This window comes from Arachis duranensis, chromosome 3, assembly GCF_000817695.3.
Source record: "Arachis duranensis cultivar V14167 chromosome 3, aradu.V14167.gnm2.J7QH, whole genome shotgun sequence".
Lineage (NCBI taxonomy): Eukaryota > Viridiplantae > Streptophyta > Magnoliopsida > Fabales > Fabaceae > Arachis > Arachis duranensis.
This window is the reverse complement of record NC_029774.3, coordinates 125,807,826-125,829,233: the sequence shown is the minus strand read 5'-3', so window position 1 is coordinate 125,829,233 and position 21,408 is coordinate 125,807,826. Positions and strand designations below refer to the sequence as shown.

The 21,408-nt window shown below is 34.6% G+C and overlaps 5 protein-coding genes and 1 non-coding gene across 10 annotated transcripts; all 6 read right to left on the bottom strand.

Annotated features, from left to right (window-relative positions):
• Positions 1 to 2,046: 2,046 nt before the first annotated feature.
• On the bottom strand, positions 2,047 to 2,649 carry LOC127745598 (uncharacterized). Its single transcript, XM_052258518.1, has one exon. It carries the CDS (start codon positions 2,647 to 2,649, stop codon positions 2,047 to 2,049), a length of 603 nt encoding a protein of 200 aa, XP_052114478.1.
• Positions 2,650 to 4,299: 1,650 nt separating this feature from the next.
• On the bottom strand, positions 4,300 to 12,322 carry LOC107481263 (uncharacterized). Of its 4 annotated transcripts, XM_052258860.1 has the most exons (4): positions 11,865 to 12,322; positions 7,871 to 8,948; positions 5,429 to 7,384; positions 4,300 to 4,857 (listed from the first exon to the last, which is right to left on the bottom strand). In XM_052258860.1, the coding sequence occupies exons 1-3, from the start codon at positions 12,192 to 12,194 to the stop codon at positions 5,490 to 5,492; spliced, it is 3,303 nt and encodes a 1,100-aa protein (XP_052114820.1). In that variant the 5' UTR covers positions 12,195 to 12,322; the 3' UTR covers positions 4,300 to 4,857; positions 5,429 to 5,489. The 4 variants fall into 4 exon arrangements, with proteins under 4 accessions (XP_052114820.1, XP_015956991.1, XP_015956992.1 ...); XM_016101505.3 differs by having other exon boundaries at positions 5,429 to 8,948; XM_016101506.3 differs by having other exon boundaries at positions 4,300 to 4,789; positions 5,429 to 8,948.
• Positions 12,323 to 12,407: 85 nt separating this feature from the next.
• On the bottom strand, positions 12,408 to 12,479 carry TRNAW-CCA (transfer RNA tryptophan (anticodon CCA)). Its single transcript has one exon. It is a non-coding gene; the product is annotated as a tRNA-Trp (tRNA).
• A 605-nt stretch (positions 12,480 to 13,084) lies between these two features.
• On the bottom strand, positions 13,085 to 16,938 carry LOC107481264 (uncharacterized). Of its 2 annotated transcripts, none has more exons than XM_016101510.3 (15): positions 16,809 to 16,938; positions 16,604 to 16,724; positions 16,340 to 16,492; positions 16,146 to 16,244; positions 15,762 to 15,863; positions 15,309 to 15,452; positions 14,886 to 14,980; positions 14,675 to 14,804; positions 14,441 to 14,545; positions 14,136 to 14,245; positions 13,997 to 14,048; positions 13,822 to 13,911; positions 13,643 to 13,727; positions 13,426 to 13,490; positions 13,085 to 13,320 (listed from the first exon to the last, which is right to left on the bottom strand). In XM_016101510.3, the coding sequence occupies exons 2-15, from the start codon at positions 16,694 to 16,696 to the stop codon at positions 13,231 to 13,233; spliced, it is 1,413 nt and encodes a 470-aa protein (XP_015956996.1). In that variant the 5' UTR covers positions 16,697 to 16,724; positions 16,809 to 16,938; the 3' UTR covers positions 13,085 to 13,230. The 2 variants fall into 2 exon arrangements, with proteins under 2 accessions (XP_015956996.1, XP_020994867.1); XM_021139208.2 differs by having other exon boundaries at positions 16,604 to 16,700; positions 16,809 to 16,895.
• Positions 16,939 to 17,658: 720 nt separating this feature from the next.
• LOC107481265 (glutathione S-transferase U17) lies at positions 17,659 to 19,326 on the bottom strand. Its single transcript, XM_021139207.2, has 2 exons — positions 18,889 to 19,326; positions 17,659 to 18,434 (listed from the first exon to the last, which is right to left on the bottom strand). Exons 1-2 carry the CDS (start codon positions 19,210 to 19,212, stop codon positions 18,051 to 18,053), a joined length of 708 nt encoding a protein of 235 aa, XP_020994866.1. The 5' UTR covers positions 19,213 to 19,326; the 3' UTR covers positions 17,659 to 18,050.
• A 302-nt stretch (positions 19,327 to 19,628) lies between these two features.
• On the bottom strand, positions 19,629 to 20,948 carry LOC107481266 (glutathione S-transferase U17). Its single transcript, XM_016101512.3, has 2 exons — positions 20,604 to 20,948; positions 19,629 to 20,065 (listed from the first exon to the last, which is right to left on the bottom strand). The coding sequence occupies exons 1-2, from the start codon at positions 20,937 to 20,939 to the stop codon at positions 19,688 to 19,690; spliced, it is 714 nt and encodes a 237-aa protein (XP_015956998.1). The 5' UTR covers positions 20,940 to 20,948; the 3' UTR covers positions 19,629 to 19,687.
• Between the last annotated feature and the right edge of the window lie 460 nt (positions 20,949 to 21,408).

Here is a 21,408-nt window from a genome sequence, read left to right as displayed (position 1 = left end):
GATGAATGGAAAGTGTGGGAGGTTTGATTGATTTTGAGAAGTGATATTTGGACTTCGTCTCTTATATTGTGGAAGAGAAGAAGAAAGAGAGAGAAGAAAGGTGACTACTTTTCTTTCTTACCATTTTGCTTATTTATTATTTATTATTTATTTATGGATTTATTTCCTGATCTGGTAAACGTTTTGTATACGATTAAGTTATCAGTGTTTACTTTTAGGTAGAAACTTATCCACAGTCAAATTCATAATTGAGAGTTATTATATAATTTGATTGATTTGATTAAATTGAGAATTGTAATATAATTTGATTGATTTAATTAAATTTTTATTGAACGGTTTAATTATCAATTTTACATAAAGTCTACCACAGTTTTACTTTACTTTAATTTTATGATTGATGGATTAAATTTTAAGGATATAAATTGAATATTTTTTTAATATTTTTATATATTAAGTATATTAAAAAAATTATTATTATTTTTAAAATATATTCTTAAAACATAAATTAATTAAATCGTTTTAAGTAATTGGCCATTGAGTATAGAATTAAATAAAAACAAATGATTAAACCCTGTGATTTCGAAAGTGTAGGAGATGATTTATTCAACATTGTGTGCTGTAAGGGGGAGCCAGCAAGCACAAAACAGAACGCGGTTGTTAGCTGGTGGCGGTGGACGCGGCCATTAGGTGGCCAAAGTGAAAGTGCTAATCCCTTCAGGAACCACATGAGCCAATCACGTGCACCACCACCCTACGCTGCTGCTTCACAGTTCAAACCAACTATTTCTATTTACGACTCATCTTCAAAATTCATGTGACATTTAGTTATGATACGTTAACAGAAAATTGTAAAATTATAATTTAATTATATTAATATTCTTTAAAGATCAAATTAAAATATTAAATTTTTCTTAGACCAAATTATTTTATGACATAATCCTTCGTAAATCAATTTAAACATTAATCTTCTACTTGTGTATTTCTAGTTTCAAATAATATCTACAACTACCGTTGGGCATTCTAGTATTCTACCATGCCTATAATTACGATGCCTAAGAAAACTATGTTTTGATCCTGAATTTCAGTGATGACATGTAAGAGTAAGATTATTCAATAATTAACTGGTATGCAAGATTTGGCGTTGGGCACGTGGATCTAGAAAGTTAATAGAAGTTGATTTGGATTTTTCTTAAGTTGAAACTGGAAGGTGTTCATAGAAAACAAACCTTATGTAATTTACAGCCTTGTAAAGTGTTTGGGAGAAACGGTGAAATTAATTTTTAGAAAATAAAATTAGGAATAAGTTTATGATTTTTTTAGATAAACAATAATTTTTGTAAATAATAAAAATAATAAACTTTAAAATCATAAATGAAGAAAGAAAATGTGTAACTATCACTAAATGTATTGTCTACTTATACTTTTATTTATATTTTTTTATATAAGTTTATTTAAATGTTTTAAAATAAAACGAGTGTGAAAAATAAAACACCTATCTGAAATAAGATTGTCGACATTTTATTTGAGTGTAATTTAAAAAAAAAAAAGTTAAAGTGGAGATAGGGCATTTGAGAACTCGTAAAGAATCCATATTCCACAGTGTTGGACGTTGTCGTTGTATTTGTGCAGAGGTTTTGGCTCAGCATTGGCCAAACACCGTGGCCATTTCATGGCGGACACTGCTCTCATCACCATTTAACCCTACGTTTAATTTTCCCATCTCCACACACCCACAATAAACCCAATCACAAGATAATATCTATTAATTAATCAGATGCTTTCCCATCATTATATTTAAAAAAACTTAAATGGCACAAGTCATCCTAGGCATTACAAATTATAGGCATCGCCGTTAATTCACATTTGTATGAAAACCTTTTCCTATGAAAACCTTTCATTTGTATCATTGTATGCAATCCCTTGAACCAGTCAAACAATTACGGAATTAGGTATTTTTATATTTTAAAAATATTAAAGATGGTTAATATTCGGTTTATTTATTTAAATAAAATAAAAAATTAGAGAATCAATATTTCCAATAAAAACTTAACGTACCGTAAGCTGCAACTCCGCGGGGTCCTCACACAGCGGCAACGACGACGGAGATCTTACATAAGAATCAGAAAGCACCGCCACAGAAACAACCACATCATCATCATATCTCTCTTTGGAAAAAGATCCAACTATAATGTTGTCAACAACCTCCACAGTCCACAAGATCCAAGAGTGAGTGGTGGAACTATGAGGATCGTCGTGTGTAACTGAATTCCTCCAAGGCGGAGTGCCACCGTTTCCCCTAAGGTAGGTCCCACACCAACTCCTCAGCTTCACGTGGTTACTCAACCCTTCCCTTCGTGGCTCCCACTCGTACTTCCAACTCGAACCTGCTGCGTCCATCTCCGACTGCACCGCCCGGTTTCCGGTCATTCCTAGAAGGAACGCTGTGTCGGTTGCCTTCAGGTACAGACCGTGACAGCTCTTGAGCCGAATGCTGTGGCTCTTCCCTTCTACTAACTCCACCTCCCATATTGCGTTCTTCGCGGAGCTTTTTCTGCTCTGGTAGAGACCTTCGCCGTCCTCGTCTGCGATTAGGTACTTGCCGAGGTGGCTCCGAAGCTTCACGGATTTGGCTTTGTTGAAGTACTCCATTGCTACGTAGTTGAATAACGTCTACCAAGTGTTCGATGAATGTGCTAAGTGAAAAATGATCATATATGTATATCTACTAATAATCTAATATGCTACAAGTTGACCCGGTGGTCAACAATAACATACGGCATTACTTGACCCGCACATAAGAATCATGGAAACTTTAAAGAAAACATGAAACGAAGAAGCAATTTGTTACTTGGAGGTATTAGCTAACGGACAATTTCCTTAATCAATCTTCCTATAACATAATATATATCTATTTATAGCCTCAACAATATGAGTATAGTAATCAGATTTATGGTTTTTGCAATATATATCTTATTTTCAAATAAGACTAACATAATGTCAACTTTTCAAAAGAATAAAAATGAAAAAGAAACACACACAAAACTATGAATGAACAGTGGTTTGACTCCAAGAGATACATAGCGGTACCAACCCAAGTCTAGAAGACATAAGGGTAGTCAACGTTCAAAGGAAGACCAGATGATTCTACGTGGCAGAATGCAGATTCTGACTTCGATAAACTTGGTCTTTGCTCTTGCCATTATTCAAATAAGTAACAATGTCCTAATCAAATTCCATTTTTCCTATGTTGTGCGTAAACTAAACAGCGCGGCAAAATCACATCATTACAAGATCTAGGAATATTATATCCTTGTTAACTGGGAGAGAAACAGCAGAGGGAGTGGCTTCTTCCTCTGCTCGTTCTAATTGGATTATAAACAAACCAAATTTGTATAGATATTATTAAATCACGAATATATATTATTAAAGTTCTTTAGCAACATAACTTCAATGTAACGTTAATAAAATGTAGCTATCTAAAGTTGTTCACATACACATATATTCTTAATGATTTAATACAGTTAAACCAGAACAATAAAGGAACAAAGTTCTGCAAGAGGACAAAACGGATGAAGAAGATAATTTATAAGCTTTGTGAACGAATTTAGTCGTTAGCAATGTTTGTTATATCTATTCCTTAGACATTTCTATAGGCATACTACGACTTGTTATAATAGGCATTGGTTGATGTTCCTGCCATTACATTTCTTCCTTTGACTCTTCTTATAGCCGACGGAAACAACAATAGAAAGGGGCCAACAACAACGTCGATATTTCTAAATTAAAAATATTATGAAAAAATTAACTATTAAATCATATATATATAGAACGGGGCCAACAACAACGTCGAATTTTTATATATTATCAATATATCTTTTTATTGCATGCATCTCATATGAGTGGTAATTTAATCACTCATCTTTTAATTTACAAATAACATAATTTTTTCTAAATTGCTAATCTTTCTTTTTAAATGAGAAAAAATGTTATTGAATTCTCAAGCAGATTGTTAGATAAAGTTATTTTATATTATTATAAATCAATAAAAATGATAGCTTCTGGAAGATACGGCAACTGGAAAAGTTATTAATCCCCAAGATTTTCACTTTAGAACTGCCATTGCGTTGAGGATTCAAATCCAAAACAGTCAACTTCTTTGTTTTGGTCTGGGCAAAACTGTCAAGTTTAAGTGGGATATTCTCCCAACTCCACCGGGCTTTTTAAAAAAAAAAATCGATGTTTTTTAAAAGAAAACGAAGATAAGAAAAAAAAAGAAGGGGGAGGGAAGGGGCTCAGATGTGAAGACTGAAGAATCCAATGAAGATTAATTGCCAGTGGTGTGAATAATGTCTGAAACTCCTCAACAGCAACACAAAAATTATAATACACATAATCTTCCTCAGAAAAGCTAGCTTCGAATGTATAGTGGTCGCATTCTATAAAACAACACAATACCACCATACGCGGTTTACAATAAAAGACGGATTCAGGAGGGTGGAATCACAACACTAGATCAAAGTCACCCTCCACCCATTCATCCAAGAACACAGAGAATATAGGCCCGTGCTCAAGAATAAAAAGTTAAACTTACATGTGAAGAATGACTGGAAATCAATAAGAAAAATGAATGTCCATCTTACTTTTGGGAAACTCTAAGACTGCTCTCAAGCAAAAAGGAAAGATCACGCATCTGAGAGATATTAACATTTCCACATCATTACCTTTTGACCCTACTTGTGCAGTGGAAACTTCTCTCGAGTCTCATCGCTTGGTATCCACATCAGCCAGCCTGGACATGCAACATATTGGATAAATTTCTACTTTTCGGTATGAAAGATCAACATGTAGGTTTGTAGGCTGACCAAAAACCACATCAAGAAAACACATCATCAGTGATAATATGTAAAGCCTGTCCAGGGTTTAAAATGAAAAAGGCATTTCCAAGGTAGACAGTACTGGAAAGGATAGATATGTTGGGCCATGGATTTTGTAATGAATGATAAATATTAGAACCATCCACTAATTTGTTCCTTTCTACACCATCTCTCCTTTGTACTATCCACATGCAAGATGTAAACCCTTCTTGTAAATGCTAAGAACTATTTCATCAGTCAAAGTCCCGTTCAACTTGTCAAACCAAACAGAACAAAAACACCCTTTAACACCTCTCCAATATCAAATTTAATTGGCTTAACTAGACCATCAGTTTCCTCACACGACTTGCTGTATAGACAGACATTCTTTTAATTGAATCATATACAATACTACTAACGTAATCTGAATGATTAACCTCAACCATTAGTGTTGGAACATAAAAACACATTCTACTCCTCCCACTTGTATTACAAGTGGTTGAAAGCTTGAATTCACTTACACATACTTTTCAAAAAGAATAACAATGCATCTGAGTTAATGTCGGTCAAGTTACCTGTTTGTAGAAGCAGCTTCAGATTGTGTACTAGTAGTACTCTGTGGGCTGCTAAAACGTCCTAAAAATTCACACTATGTGATTTGTTTGAGGAGCTGAACAAATTCAAGACAGAACTTTGCTCAGAAGAAGTCTGAACTGGTATTGAAATAGTGCCGGAAGAATCTCGTGTAGTGGCCTTTTGTTTGAAGCCATTCCAAATATCATCAAATGAATCAGAAACTACATTAGTAGTTTTGGGATCATTTGATTTTTTTTGGCTAACTGGGCATAGGTCATTTTGCATCCAATCAAAACTTTGAAGTTGAACTGAACTATTAGCACCAACTTGTTTTTTGGTTTGATGAAAATCAGAAGCCACAGATTGCCCAGAATATGAAGCATTACTAGAAGGATGTTGTGTAACAGAGGAGCCGGTAAAATCATTCCAATCATCAAATGAATCAGCACCTTCATCAGCAGTCAAAATACCAGAAGCCTGGTTTTGGCTCCCCTGCCATTGATTATCTTGTTTCCAGTCAATATTTTTAGAGGAATATTGTGCATTGGCTGATCCAATGAAATCATTCCAGTCATCAAATGAATCAGCATCTTCATTAGCACCCTTGGTATCAGTTGTCTTGTTATTTTTACCTGGCCATCCTTCATCTTGCATCCAGCTGAAATCTTCAATAGAAGAGCTATTACCTACTTCTGTTTTAGTTTGATGACAATCAGCAGAAGTCTCAGATTTCCCAGCTAGAACATTTATCTCAGAATATGAAACACTACTGGAAGGATTTTGTGTAACAGTGGATCCAGTAAAATCATTCCAATCATCAAATGAATCAGCACCCTCATTAGAGGTTGCAATACCAGAAGCCTGGTTATGGCTCCCCTTCCATTGATCATCTTTCATCCAGTCAAAACTTGATGAGCCACTAGCACCAACTGCTATTCTTTTATCATCACTATCCATTGCAAACTCAGATTTGCCAGTCTTGCCAGTTGTCTCAGAGTTGGAGGGATTACTTGATGAAATTTGTGCATTGGCTGATCCAGTGAAATCATTCCAGTCATCAAATGAATCAGCATCTTCATTAGCACCCTTCGTGTCAGTTGTCTTGTTATGGCTATCTGGCCATCCTCCATCTTGCATCCAGCTGAAATCATCAATAGAAGAGCTATTACCTACCTCCGTTTTGGTTTGATGAGAATCAGCAGAAGTCTCAGATTTCCCAGCAAGAGCATTTATCTCGGAATACGAAACACTATTAGAAGGGTTTTGTGCAAGAGAGGATCCAGTAAATTCATTCCAATCATCAGCTGAATCAGCATCATCATTAGTAGTCACAATACCAGAAGCCTGGTTATTGCTCCCCTGCCATTGATCATCATTCATCCAGTCAAAATTTCTAGATGCACCACTAGCACCTTCTGATATCTTTTTATCATCATTATCCATGGCAAAGTCAGATTTGCCAGTCTCACCCTTTATCTCAGAGTTGGAGAGGTTACTGGACAAATTTTGGGCATTGGCTGATCCAGTGAAATCATTCCAGTCATCAAATGAATCAGCATCTTCATTAGCACCCTTGGTATTAGTTGTCTTGTTATTGCTACCTGGCCATCCTTCATCTTGCATCCAGCTGAAATCTTCAATAGAAGAGCTATTACCTACTTCTGTTTTAGTTTGATGACAGTCAGCAGAAGTCCCAGATTTCCCAGCTAGAACATTTATCTCAGAATAAGAAACACTACCGGAAGGATTTTGTGTAACAGGGGATCCAGTAAAATCATTCCAATCATCAAATGAATCAGCACCCTCATTAGTGGTCGCAATACCAGAAGCTTGGTCATTACTCCCCTGCCATTGATTGGCTTGCATCCAGTCAAAATTTCTAGGTGAGCCACTATCATCCCCTGCTATTCTTTTATCATCATTATTCTTGGCAAGTTCGGATTTGCCAGACTCACCTGTTATCCTGGAGTTGGAGAGATTACTGGACAAATGTTGTGCATTGGCTAATCCAGCGAAATCATTCCAGTCATCAAATGAATCAGCATCTTCATTAGTACCCTTGGCATCAGTTGTCTTGTTATTGCCACTTGGCCATCCGTCATCTTGCATCCAGTTGAAATCTTCAATAGAAGAGCTATTACCTACCTCTGTTTTGGTTTGGTGAGCATCAACAGAAGTCTCAGATTTCCCAGCTAGAATGTTTGTCTCAGAATACAAAACACTATTGGAAGGATTTTGTGTAACAGGGGAGCCAGTCAAATCATTCCAATTATCAAATGAATCAGCATCTTCATTAGTAGTCACTACGTCAGAAGCCTGGTTATTGCTAACCAGCTGTTGATCATCTTGCATCCAGTCAAAATTTCTAGATGAGCCACTATCACCTCCTGCTATTCTTTTATCATCATTATTCTTGGCAAGTTCGGATTTGCCAGACTCACCTGTTATCTTGGAGTTGGAGAGATTACTGGGCAAATATTGTGCACTGGCTGATCCACTGAAATCATTCCAGTCATCAAATGAATCCTCAACGTTATTAGTACTCTTGGTATCAGTTGTCTTGTTATTGCTACCTGGCCATATGCCATCTTGCATCCAGCTGAAATCTTCAATAGAAGAGCTATTACCTTCTGCTTTGGTATTGTTGTTATCAGCGGTAATTTCAGATTTTCCAACCTGCTCAGTTATATTTGATCTGGAAATAATACTTGAAGGATCTTGTGCACTAGCTCTAGCTGAGCCAGTAAAATCATTCCATCCATCAAATGAATATTCAACCGCCTCAGTAACAACAGCAGCAGTTGTTTTATTATCATTCCTTTGCCATTGGTCATCTTGCATCCAGTCCAAATTTCTGGTAGAGGAACTGGTAGCGCTTTCTGCTGTTTTGGTATCATTAAAATCCACATTCAGCTCTGGTTTGCCGCTCTGGTTAGGTACCTCTAGGTTAGAAGTTCTCCATCCATCAACCTGAAACCAATCATTTCCTTTGGACACTGAATGATTGAAATCATCTTTCGAGGATCCAGATACTGTATCTTGAACTTTAGAATGACCAAATGATGACTCGGGCTCTTCATTAACTGGACCAGAACTAGCGGATCTAAAGTTGGCCGCCCAACCAGAAAAGGAATCATCACTCTGATCTTCCATAGACCTTGTAGGTGTAGCCAATTCTGAAGCTTGGACATTCTGAAACAAACTAAGATTTTCACCAGCTTGGATGGCACTATAAGAAGCAGTATCACCCACTTGATCTCCGAAAGCCATTGTCTGTCCAGACGCATTTGAATCGGATTCCCTGTGATCGAAAAAACCATCAAGATCAACTCCAGCCAAACTCAACGAACTCTTCCCCTGGAATGCTTCCGAATCTGAATTACTAGACAGAGTTCTCTCTGCCTCACTTGGCCATCTAATTTCCAAATCTAGCAGCTCAGATAAGGGGATCTCATCTTTAGATTCACTCCTCCTCCTGCTTGATGAATTCTCCTCCTCCTCCATAGGTGCCACCATCTCCTACAAAAGCACACGAAAACATTATTTTCAAACAAACTACCAAAACTATTTTTATACCAAAAAAAAAAAGGGCACTGCCATAATTCTTTTATTATTGATGACATAAACTCTTAAAATGTAAATTTTATCTAGTAGCAAATCTTGGCTATATAGGTGCGACTCTGGTAATCCCGTATCCCACCTTTTTGTCCAAGTGTTATATGACCACTGCATTTCAACTTCATGGATGCTAAGTCTGATGCTTCATCTATGTGGGATTGATGTTCTCTGCAGCATCATAGTGCAACATGCATGCATGCTTTGAGATGACGTGTAGCAGCATGAGTAAATGAACATTGAACACTTTGAATGGGAGGAAGCAAGGGTGCAGGATACAACCTTTTTGAAAGTTTTAAGCAAAGAAGGCAAATACTATTCAAATATGCATGCCTCATTAAATCTTAGGGAGCAGATATCGGAGACATAGGGTAGCTTAGGTTCTCCTCAATTGTTGAATATTAATCCAAAAGCAATTATTTCAGCAACCAATTTCGAAAATTCAAATTGTCCAGCCAATCCATGTTTCTCATCTATTATATCTCTATTTATACACTATTCTTCCTCCATCAAACATGCAATGCCAACACAGAACTCAAATTGCTCTGTGAATATCAATCAGTGAGAATCCAAAGATAATTAGCCACAGAAATGGATGAGAAAATTTATATACTCATTACTCAAGGAAGTTAATCCCAAGAAACTAGAGTTGTGCTTCAATGTTTGGGTTGTTAGGCTTTGAAGAATTCCACCAAAGTCGAATGAGCAAGAGATTGATACCATTGAAATGGTTCTTCATGCTTCAAACTTCAAAGTATTCTCATATTCTTTAACTTCCGGATTAAATATTCTCATATCAAGGATTGCCCCACTATAGATGATCGGTAGTTTCTGTCTGTTAATCTCTGTTACTTAATGAATGTGTTGAGTTGTTTTATTTCCTCAGCAAACTTTATGGGTATTATTATAGTGTCATAAATATCCAAAAATGAAGACTCTTGAATATGTTCCTTCAGACACATTAATCAATTAAGAGACTTGAAACCAAAACTCATTTCACAGCAGCACATTTTCAAGACCCCCATATACAAACTATCCTTTTACTAGTACTGTAACTGTACTTACTGTAAAGAGGATTTAGGTGGAGTATAAAACAAAGACACTCTTTAAGTTTAATGACTGATTCATATTTAATCCAAAGTAGAAATACATATTAATCCATGTTCAAGGGTCGTGCTTACGCTTATTGGCTGCGAATGCTAGGGGACTTCTCATGCAATATTCTATTTAATTTGGATTATAAAGCAACGAAGAACACAAATCCACACGTCATGCTTAATCTAATTGTTAATATACGCCACTAATTTTGGATGATGCATCAATGCATATGTTAATGGAGGTTTGTATTGGGCAGATAATGAGGTTTATTGACTTCTCCAAATTCCACATACTTCAAAAAAAAACAAGAAGATAAAAAAGAAAGAAAGAAAGAACGAATGAATGAAAGGAGAAGAAGTTATGAATAAGAATTTGAAAATATCTAAATCATTGCCAACTGTTCCATAAAAATACAAAGTTCCCATATGGAATAAATCTGTGAGATCTTACTAAATTTCTTTGAGAATTTCTCATTAACTTAATCGTAGAACACTCTATCTTAGTCAATCTGAACCATTTAAGTGGATCAATAATGCCCTAGATTATGTATTGTGGTGCTTGGCATATAAAGCAAAATTACTATCTATCTCCAAAAGTTGGTCATGCATCAATGATTACACCCAAAATTTTAAGAGAGCCATGGTATTAGCAGCTTAAACATTATATGACCAATTGTATCATAAGTAAGAGTTGTGCTTCAACAAGTTAGGAAATGATCCTACTGTTTAGAAATTTGAAAAAAATACTATGAATAAAAAGTCTAAAGCCAACAAGCCAATTTAACTGCAGTCAAAAATTCAAAATATTGTAAAATTATGTTAGGAAGTTTAGAAATAATGGAAAATGCAAGAAAGAAGTAATGGCCTATTTACAATCCAAGATCCATAAGTCATTATCATGAAATCACTCATCCCAAAAGCGTAAACTGATAGGAAAAGCCAACATGAATGGTTATATTTCTAACACTCTCCCTCAAGCAAGAGCCTCTTTTGGATTTGCTTATTTTTTGCTTAGGCCTTCTTTTTTTTTTTTTTCTTTTATTTGCCTTATTATATTTTTTTATTTGCCTTATTATATTTTTTCCACATTTGGGGTTCACCAAAAATCGAACACTAGACCTTTCAGATATAGAGCTCTAATACCATATCATCAAACTCATCCCAAAAGTTTAAGCTGATAGAAGAAAGTAACATGATTATATCTCTAACAGTCATCATTAGACAGATGAACATATATCCCTAGAAACATGCACTTAATAGACAGGTTACATAAGTGCAAGATTAAAAGATGAAGGTTCCAATGACTAATCAATGTGAAAAATATTTAAAAATCAAAGCAGTTGCTCCAAGATGAGTTATTAGTTAGTAACAAACATCATATTCAACAAATCTCTATTAAATAAATATGACTGGAATTATCCCAATTTTAGATCACATTTAAATGTATTTATCCCACAGTTCTAGAATTTTTCTTTTTTCTTTTAACAAGAGATATGATGGGTTAATTATATGTAAACATTCTAAGTAGTTGTACATGTAAATAGCATGGATCCCCAACTACGCCAATTAAGCCACACCTAGTTAAATAATTTGCACAATTATGCATAAGAATTCATCCAAGCGCTACATACAATTTCCCAAATTCCAGCACTATAGGAGAACAATTTCAACAAATTGATCAGTAGAAAACTGATTATATATAATTGAGGAGATTTGAGATTACCGATCCATCGAGCTGAAGGGAATCAAGGAGCCACTTGTAACCGAGTGTGTCCTTGAACTTGATGGGCTCGGGAGGGAGATCCTTGTGAGGATTGGCGCCGCAAAAGACGCAGATGGAGGACTGCACCCCGCGGAGGAGCCTACCATCGCAGTTCTTGCAGCGAAGGTACGGTGGCGAGGGATCGAGATTGGCGACGGTTTCGGCAACGGAAGGAAGCTTGGGGAGGGAGAGTTGGTCGTTCTTTTCGGTGTCGTACCACGAGAGGTTGGCATCTTTGCGAAGCAAGATCTGTAACTGCTTTATCTGATCCAATGGCATCTCGAACGCCATTCTTAGGTTTTCGTATTTCGAGTTTCTTCGATTCGCACTGTGCTCTTCTTCTTCCTCTTCACACTCGCGGTTCAGGGATGAAATGAGATCTCGGTTTGTTAGCAGAGCCAAAGGACAAAACGCCGCCGTTTTGCAGGTTAAAATGCTCTGAGAAGTTGAGAATAAAAAAAATGCAAATTTTATTTTGGTAAATAAAAATCGTAATCCGGGATTTGAACCCGACGTGAATCGAACACGCAACCTTCTGATCTGGAGTCAGACGCGCTACCATTGCGCCACGGATCCGGTGTTGATTTGTTGCTAACTGATTTTATTTATTTTAACTTATGATATTAATTATAATTGTTCAATTTTAAAATTTGGATAAACTATCAAAATCGCGCTAACTTTTTAATACGCTGAGAAAAATATCCTCCAAACGTTTTGAAATGTGATAAAAATTCCAAATGTGAAATATATATTCTCAAAAAATATTTTTAATATAATTATTATAAACATGATTAGAAAAAGATAAATTTTTTATCTTTAAAATTTAGTAATTTTATGGTAAGTATATTTTTTTTGCAATTATTTTTGTTAATGGTTAACAAAAAATGAAAAAAGAATCTAAAGGTTAAATTTTTATCTGTCATTTTATTCACTTTTTAAATAATTATTTAAATATTCTTATACAAAATTAGATCAAATGCATAAACGATTTCACAAATACAAAAAAATTTTGTTACTTATATAAAAATTATATTTTTTTGATTATTTTTATTGTATTTTATAATATTTTGTCAACGGCTTCGAAAATCGGGGACCGGTTTGGTTGTTTATCCTAAAATTTGCACATAAGTTTGACAAAGTAAGTGTCTTTGTTTTCTTTTACCAAATAAGATTAGATTAAACAACACAAACTAGACAAATATGTAAAATTTTATTTTATAATACTACTAGTACTTAGTTCATACTTCTTACATTAGCACAGATGTGTGCTAACTCACTATAATTCATCAACTTATTACTGGGATTATTATGTAATTGTTTGTTCCTTTCACTTGAAATATGCACACTCCAAAGCTCTTGCTTTCTCATTTGCTATAGTAGCTTCTTCTGGCATCTTTGCTAGTTTGTATGCACTCTCCTGAAACACAAATTTGAAATAACAATATGTCATCAACTCTGCTACAATCATCAGATCATAGCCCCTCTTGTTATTCTCCAAAACCATGAGCAAAAGGAGATGTACCAGCAGACGCCACAAGAACGCGAACCCCTGCCTCTTCTCGATTCGCCTCTTGATCACTTCAATAGCTGTGTTTAAGTTATCATGGTCAGTCATGGCTGATAGAGTTAGTTGTTTAGATTGTGTGGATAATGAGACTGATTTCTGAAAACTCCTTACAAAGTTGGCCACCAACTTGAAGTTGTATTAGATAACATTAGACTAAAGTTTGTGACTTTACCCTTGATTGCTTCATCAGCATTCAGCAACATGATGTACCAAACTTCATTGAACACATCTAGTTGTTCATCAGATGCACCAATCAGCTGAAAATGAGAGTTCAATTGATATTGTAAATTCCAAAAAGAATTAAGGAATGTGGAGCCACAACTCAAAAAATAGGTTGATAAACACCACAACCTTAAAAGAATGAGCATCAAAATCTGGACCAAGTATTTCCAACCCATGTCTGTCATTTCCACTCCCATAAGCATAAACTGCCTCTGCAAGCTATGTTAAAAAATAGAAATGGAGAGATGAATTTTATCTATGGAAATGTATCATTCAGGTGAACAAAGTCGTATCTTGGGAATACCACCAATCCTCTATGCATTACTCGTTGCTTCTTTTTTGTCATCCTCGAAATCCTATGGTAAGAAACACAGTATTATAACTCATGATGCTGTAGGTCTAGAATACTTTCTGCAAAAGATGAGTTAACACTTTCTACCTGCCTTTTAAGTTTTAATCCCTCAAGAAGCTCATCAGCTTTGGAAAATTCTCCAGTCTTTGCAAGAGTCCACACTGTCAATATATCAAGTTGCCACTTCATATACCAGTTGGCCTAAATATTTAAGTATACAATGCAAATAAACTGTCAGCATTTATATGCTTCGATTGCAAGCCAAGTTAGCAAGTTTTTCTCCACTAGCTAGATAATACCAAGAATCAACTACATAAATATCACCATCAAATCTACACTACCAGTGCGAGTCTTCGCTCATATAACTTGTAAGACATAGAGTGTATCCTAACTTACTTTATCAGTTAGGTGTTCTGCTAGGATCTTGAGACGATCTCCAATGATATCCATTTCGCCACGTACACACAACCGCAAAAGTAGGCCAGCAGCATTTAGATAAACCTATTTGTGTAATGTCAGAACTCATTAAAAGGAACCAAGAAAATTAGAAACTGTTAGATGGAATGATGTTGGTGATTTTTCTTTTTCTTTCTTTATGTCTTTAAGAGATGATGTTATGAAATAACAAACCTCTGCAGCCACAGCATCAGGTTGATCTAACTCCCTCCATATATGATGATCATATATTTCAAGCACTCTGTTCATTGGACCATTACCTTCTAAGTAACAAAGTGCTACATGCCACCAATTATGGGTCAACCTGAAAAAATGGGAACATTTCAAGTTACTGATAGCAAGAGAAACAAAACTCTTGTAATAATAAATCAAGTGCCTTGCATACATAAAGGATGAACAAGAACTCCATGAAGGTGAACATTCTTCCATGAACTCCACAGCTTCTTTAAAACGGCACTCGTACTGATAAATATGGCACAACTGCATAAAATAAAGTCAGTGATTACAGTAATTATTTAGTTTAGTATATAACTTATTACAAGGTCTTTTTCAAAATGCATTTCTAGCATGTGTCCATGAATCTAAAAACAAAACTAGAGACAATAGTCCCAGCATGATTAACTAATTGATCATTTAACAAAATTGGGAAACTTCTCTGACATCAAGATTTCAGACTCCGAAGGAGAAAAGCAAGCAACAGGGTTTTATTCAAAATCTTAGGTTGATAGTTAAACATCTTTTAGAAAGCACATTGCAAATCATAAGGTAGAGTGAGCATTCCCTTGTTCAATGGAATATGTTAACTTACAGCATGATGTGCCCAGCTATCTTGCTTATTAATTTCAAATCCCCTTTTGGCAGCTTCCTCGGCTTCTTTCATACGACCGAGCTCCAATGAAGGAAAAGAAAGCATGCCATATATGAAACTTTCTCCCTTATTTTGGGGTAGTACCTATAAAACATAGGATAAGGTTCTCAAACTGTCCAATTAACCAATGGTTTGCAGTAATACAATTCTTTGCTTCAAGGGAAGAATTTTGATTAACTCTCAACTCTTTATAAACTTCAAATTAGAGAGCCCCCTTCATTTTACATACTGATTCAATATTTACAATTTTACATATTCTAAATTCTTCAAACAATATAGAATATAGTGATTTATTACTAATAGCAATGTACTTTTTTATGGCCAAAGAAAAACTACTTGCTGCATGCAAATTATAACATACACGAAGTGATAGTTCTCTGATTAGTAAAGAACCTGATGAACAAGAGATAAAGAAAGATCAGGCCGCCCTGTGATGAAGCATAGCACTTGCGCCCTCTTCAGAGAAACAAGATCTCTTGGGAACTCTTTTAGAAGCTTCGAACCAAAGTGAAAGATGTATTAATCAAGAGAACCTATACTAGCAGTATAGATCAATTTCATACATAGTGCAGGAATATGCAGTAGGCCAGTAGCATACCAAGTAAAATAAGTCGAAATTCAATATTGAATTTTCCAAGCATGAGTAACAACTAGTCCTCAAACTCGAGAATAAAAGCAACAGTTATTAAGCAGAACATAACTGTGATAGATAAATAAGCAGAGATATAGAACAAGAACAATGAATTAAGGGGGAACTATATATAAGGGTGAACTCACTTTAGCATGTAATTCATAAGCCACGTCATCATCTCTATCTTTAGATATTAAATAACTGACAGCATCAAAAACTAGCCTCTCGTACAAGGTAGCTTGTTCCTGTCACAACTCACAACTGAACTCTTATTATGTATGAAAAATTAAAATTTGGAGTAAGCAAGCATAATGTATAGCAAAAACAAAAGGAAGATTACCAGATTGGATTTAGCAGAATCAAGAAAAAAGGAAGCTTTGGAAGGATCAGAAGAGTGGAGAAAATGGGATGCTAAGATGTTGGCCAAGGTACAATCTTTGTCATGAGCTACAGCTTCAAGAATCACATGCTTCTCTCTGCCATAGCTTAGTACCTTCACAACATTCAAAAACCAAATTCCAGGCAAACCCCACTCGTCAAAATTGAAACTTTATCAAACACATAAATAAAAGAAAGAAGATCAACCATTTATGAAATTCCACACCTGATGATAGTAGGCATTGATGGCTGAAATACATGCGTGAGAAGAAGTTGTCACCTCATATCCCCAGTTATCCAATTTAACAACTTTCTCCATTTTCCTGCTATCTTATCAAATTTACTCTCTTTTTTTTCATATACCAATCTCAAATTAGCTTTTGGGTTCAGACTTGAACATAAGAACATCCCAGGAAAGAGACAGGAACTACCTTGTAATATTTGGACTGAACTGAATCAACTGGTGAAGTGTGTCAGAGGCTGAAAACTCCAATTGTACCATGATGGTTTTCGGTGAGGATAATAAATAGTGAATAGTAGGATTTTTTTTTTTAATTTGGATTTTATTTTAATGCTAGTAAGATCTCGTACATTATTATTCAAAAGATCTTTTCTTTTTATAAATTTGTATTCGGATTTAATATTCAAAGATTTCTTTCTAATAATTCTATTTTTAGTCTTTTTCTTAAAAATATTTTCATAAACATATCAAATCTTTTAAAAAGATATTTTTTAATTAAATATTTTTTTCTAATTATAGAATAATGGCTCCCAAAAAAATTAAATTCAAAAATAGAATGGATATGCACAGAGTCTTCTTTTTTCTTTAACTTTCTTTTGAAAAATTGATTTATAAACAAAACCAATCAATTTATAAAAAAAGTATACATGTGACTCCAAAGATATACTTAATGTGATTATGGGAAGTGAAAGAAAAGCTATAGCAATTCATAGCAGCAAGAATCTAATCAAAGTGGCAACACAAATATGCTTATGCCATTACATTACTCCTCTTCTTGATAGTAGCAACTTCGAAGAGGAGATTTGCAAGCAGCAAGTGCATTTGATGTTGAATTACTTGCAACAACAGTTTAAAAATACTATTTCAGCTTACAAGCTCAAAAGCAGAAGAAAGTTAAGGTTAAGATATAGACAATTCATTCATGAGAAATATACTACAACCTAAGAGTATTGATATTTTCACATAAACATCAGCATCAGCAGCAGCACATGTTATGAACACTGCATGTGACAATAAACCAAAATGAATCATCACTGCAATGTTGTTTAAATGTTATCAGATAATGAGAGTTGTTGATCAGGACAGTTACATAACATTGAATCATCTAAGCAAACCAGTAACTTGATACATGGAACTGTCACTAAAAATGAGATAACAACTTTAAAGCTCAAAAACAGAGGAAAATAGATCAATGCAATTCTACTTTATTTTTCATACAATCTTGATCATTTGTACTAGCAACTCCCACTCCAAATTCTCTCGAGAAATAATAATTGCACGCTCGCAAAGCGCACTTAGGCGGATTATGCTCCATCTATTCATTGATAGAGTGTCATTTCAAACGAAACTGACCCATGTCATTCTATGAGTAGATGGAACACAATTCGCCTAAGTTTCCGGTCTATGAGCATGCAACAATTTCTCATCTTATTCAATATTTCTTGCCAACAGCAGCTAAAGCTCTCCATTTGATCTGAAGAGGCTTGGAAATCTCAAGAAGCTTGTCATGATCAGGAATAAGCCCCTTCACAGCAGGATCATCAGCAAATCTCTCAGCCCATTTCACCAAAGAAGGAGCCTTTGCCTCAACAAGAACCTTCCTTCCATACAAAGATTCTGTGACATGGAGCCACCCTAAGAAGCTCCCAAAAGCAATGTCAAGGAATCCAACACTATCCCCACCAAAGAAGGGCTTCCCTTTGCTGCACTTCCCAAAAGCCTCTTCCACCCTCTCAACCACTTCTTCCATCACCTTATAATATGGCTCCCTCTCTTCTGTTTCAACAGTTATAATGCTCTTCATGGAAGGAAACCACTGCCCTCATTTGCACAGAAAGGAAAAAACTCTTAAGAATCAATTGATCTACAATTGACATATAGTTTTTCGGTAGAGACAAAATCACATATAGTAAGAGAAAGCTAACTCATTAGAGTAATTACTATAACCTACCAACTAATCTTAAGTTATTAACTAACAACATGTAACAAACTTCCATGTAAAATCCATGTAAGTTTATTTTATTGAAATAATAGTATAATCAATATAATTAATAGAACTAATCTAATAATAGTAAGCTAGTTGTAAAGGTTGTTAATAAAGAATCGAATTACTGATAGTTTTTAAACAATTAAAAGTCTCTCAAAACTCATTAACATAAACTTTTAAGATCTTCTAATAATCCAACTTACAATCCAACTTCAATGAAACAATGAGAAAAGAAGAGTGAAAATAGCAAAAACCCAGATCGGGAAAAACAAAAAGGAATCACCTTTTCATCTATATAAGTGGCCCAAAAGCGAGCAATTGCTCTGTCATAAGGATCAGAAGGAAGGATTGAAGGGGAGTTATTATTGGACCAAGTCTCATCAATGTATTCAACTATGAAGAGAGACTCAGAGATTGGTTTGCCATGGTGGATTAGAACAGGGACCCTGGCATACACAGGATTAGACTTGAGAAGAAGATCACTCTTGGGGTTCAAGGTCTCTTCAAAGTGTTCATGTTCAATGGACTTGATTCTGAGGGCAATCTTCACCCTCATAACATAAGGGCTTGACCATTTTCCAATCACCTTCACCTCACTCTCACCCATGGCAGCCACACTCTAACACTTGCTTACTTTAATTCTTTATCTCATCTATTTATGTCTTCATGTCTCTCAGAAATCAGAATCAAAGTTGGATACTACTCCTCTTTGGAATCTTCTATGGACGGAATATTTTATACTACAAACTTTCAGATACATACAAACGCATGAGTACCATACTTTTATTAAAAAAATATTAATTATATAATTTAATTGATGTCTGAATTTCGAATAAATCAGCTTCTCATTATGTTAGCTTGTCTATTAGAAAGATTAATTTTAAATTTAAGAGACCAATTTAATTATCGATTAATTAATTATTATTTCCGTAATTATATAATACAAAATCATATATATTATTGAAATCATATCATAATAATGTTTATGTCTTTTATTCTGTAGTAACACACAATAATAATAGTAAAGGTTAGAATGACACAATACATTATTAATGATTCCACCTAGTATTAATTAAGCAAAATTACTTAGGATTAATGACAAGATCCACATTGGCCCTTAGCATCTTAGAAAAGGCAATAAGCTTGTCAATGGGTGGCAGAACATCCTTAACAGCATCATGCGCACAAAACTTTTGAAGCCACTTAGCCAAGCCAGGAGTGGTGGTTTCATGCACCAAGCTCACACCTTCAGTCACCTCCACCGTCTTCAGCCATGCCAAGAAGCTTCCAAACCCAATATCCAAGTACCCAATTTGGTTACCTCCAAAGAAATCTTTTCCTTTGCTTATTTTGTTGAATGCATCCTCTAACAATACCAACCCTTCTCTTACTTTTTCCAACTTTTCCTCTATGGGCTCTGTGTCTAGTCCCAACACAATGGATTTCAAGGGCGGGAACCACTGTCAAAACCACAAAACTAAATTTATTCTTTTTAAACATAACAACTATGAATCATTTTTTATATGCACATATTCTAATTTCCACTAACATATTAGAACTCACTAATTATTCTACTAGAAAATTTTGGTTAAATGACACAGTTAGTCCCTACATTTTTAATAAAATTACAAATTGGTCCCTATACTTTAAAAATTTATAATTGGGTCTCTAAAAAAAATTAAAATTTGCAATTTAGTTCCCGCCGATCAAAAAGTGTTTGATTTAACAGAATATTCTTAGCATATTATCTATTTTAACAGAATATTCTTAGTATATTCTGAGAATATTCTATTAAATCAATATTTTTTGATCGATAGAGACTAAATTGTAAATTTTAATTGTTTTTAGGGATTCAATTACAAACTTTTAATGTGTAGAGATCAATTTGTAATTTCACTAAAAATGTAGTAGGACCAATGTGTAATTTAACCAAAATAAAATAAGAACCTTTGTTACACTAAAGATGATTTAACATATAGAATGGTTATAGATAGATACCTTATCATCAATATAAGTAAGCCAAAATCTAGCGATGGCACGATCATAAGGAAGAGAGGGAAGAATAGGAGGACCTGAAGAGGACCAAGCTTCATGGATATATTGAACAATAATCATGGATTCAGCTATGCATTTGTGACCATGAATGAGAACCGGGATTTGCTTGTTGACAGGGTTGGACTTTAGAAGTAGCTGGCTTCTCTTCCCAAAAGTCTCTTCAATAAAATCATATTCCACTGATTTTATGTTGAGTGCTATGCGAGCTCTGATCACAAAAGGGCTTGGCCATGCCCCCAACAACTTCACCTCACCGTTACTATTCTTCTTCTCTGTCATACTCTAATATTAATGCAGAACAATAATAGCCGAGCAAAGAGAGTGAAGTTACTTATATATCTGAGTGAGTACACTTAGTAAACGGTCAACATAAAAAACTGCATTTTCAAAATTATAGAAATGTTACATCACCTTAGAAATTAAAACTGGACAAGTGCCATAAACTCTAAGCTATTAGGTATGAACAATAATTAATTAATTAATACGTAGATCAAAATGTTCCTGTTGACTATAACACTGTTAGACTGTTAGTGTAATACATCAGACACCTAATCTTGTTTTGCTTTTTTATTTATTGAATTTAGTTCATCTTAATTAATTTTTTTATGTTAATAACCTATAAAAAATATATAAAAAATTTTAAGTTATGGTTTTTTATAAAATAAATATATTTTGTAATTTTAATATGTATTTTTAAGACCTATATTAACCAAAATTTTATTTATTTATTTACTATATATTGGCATAT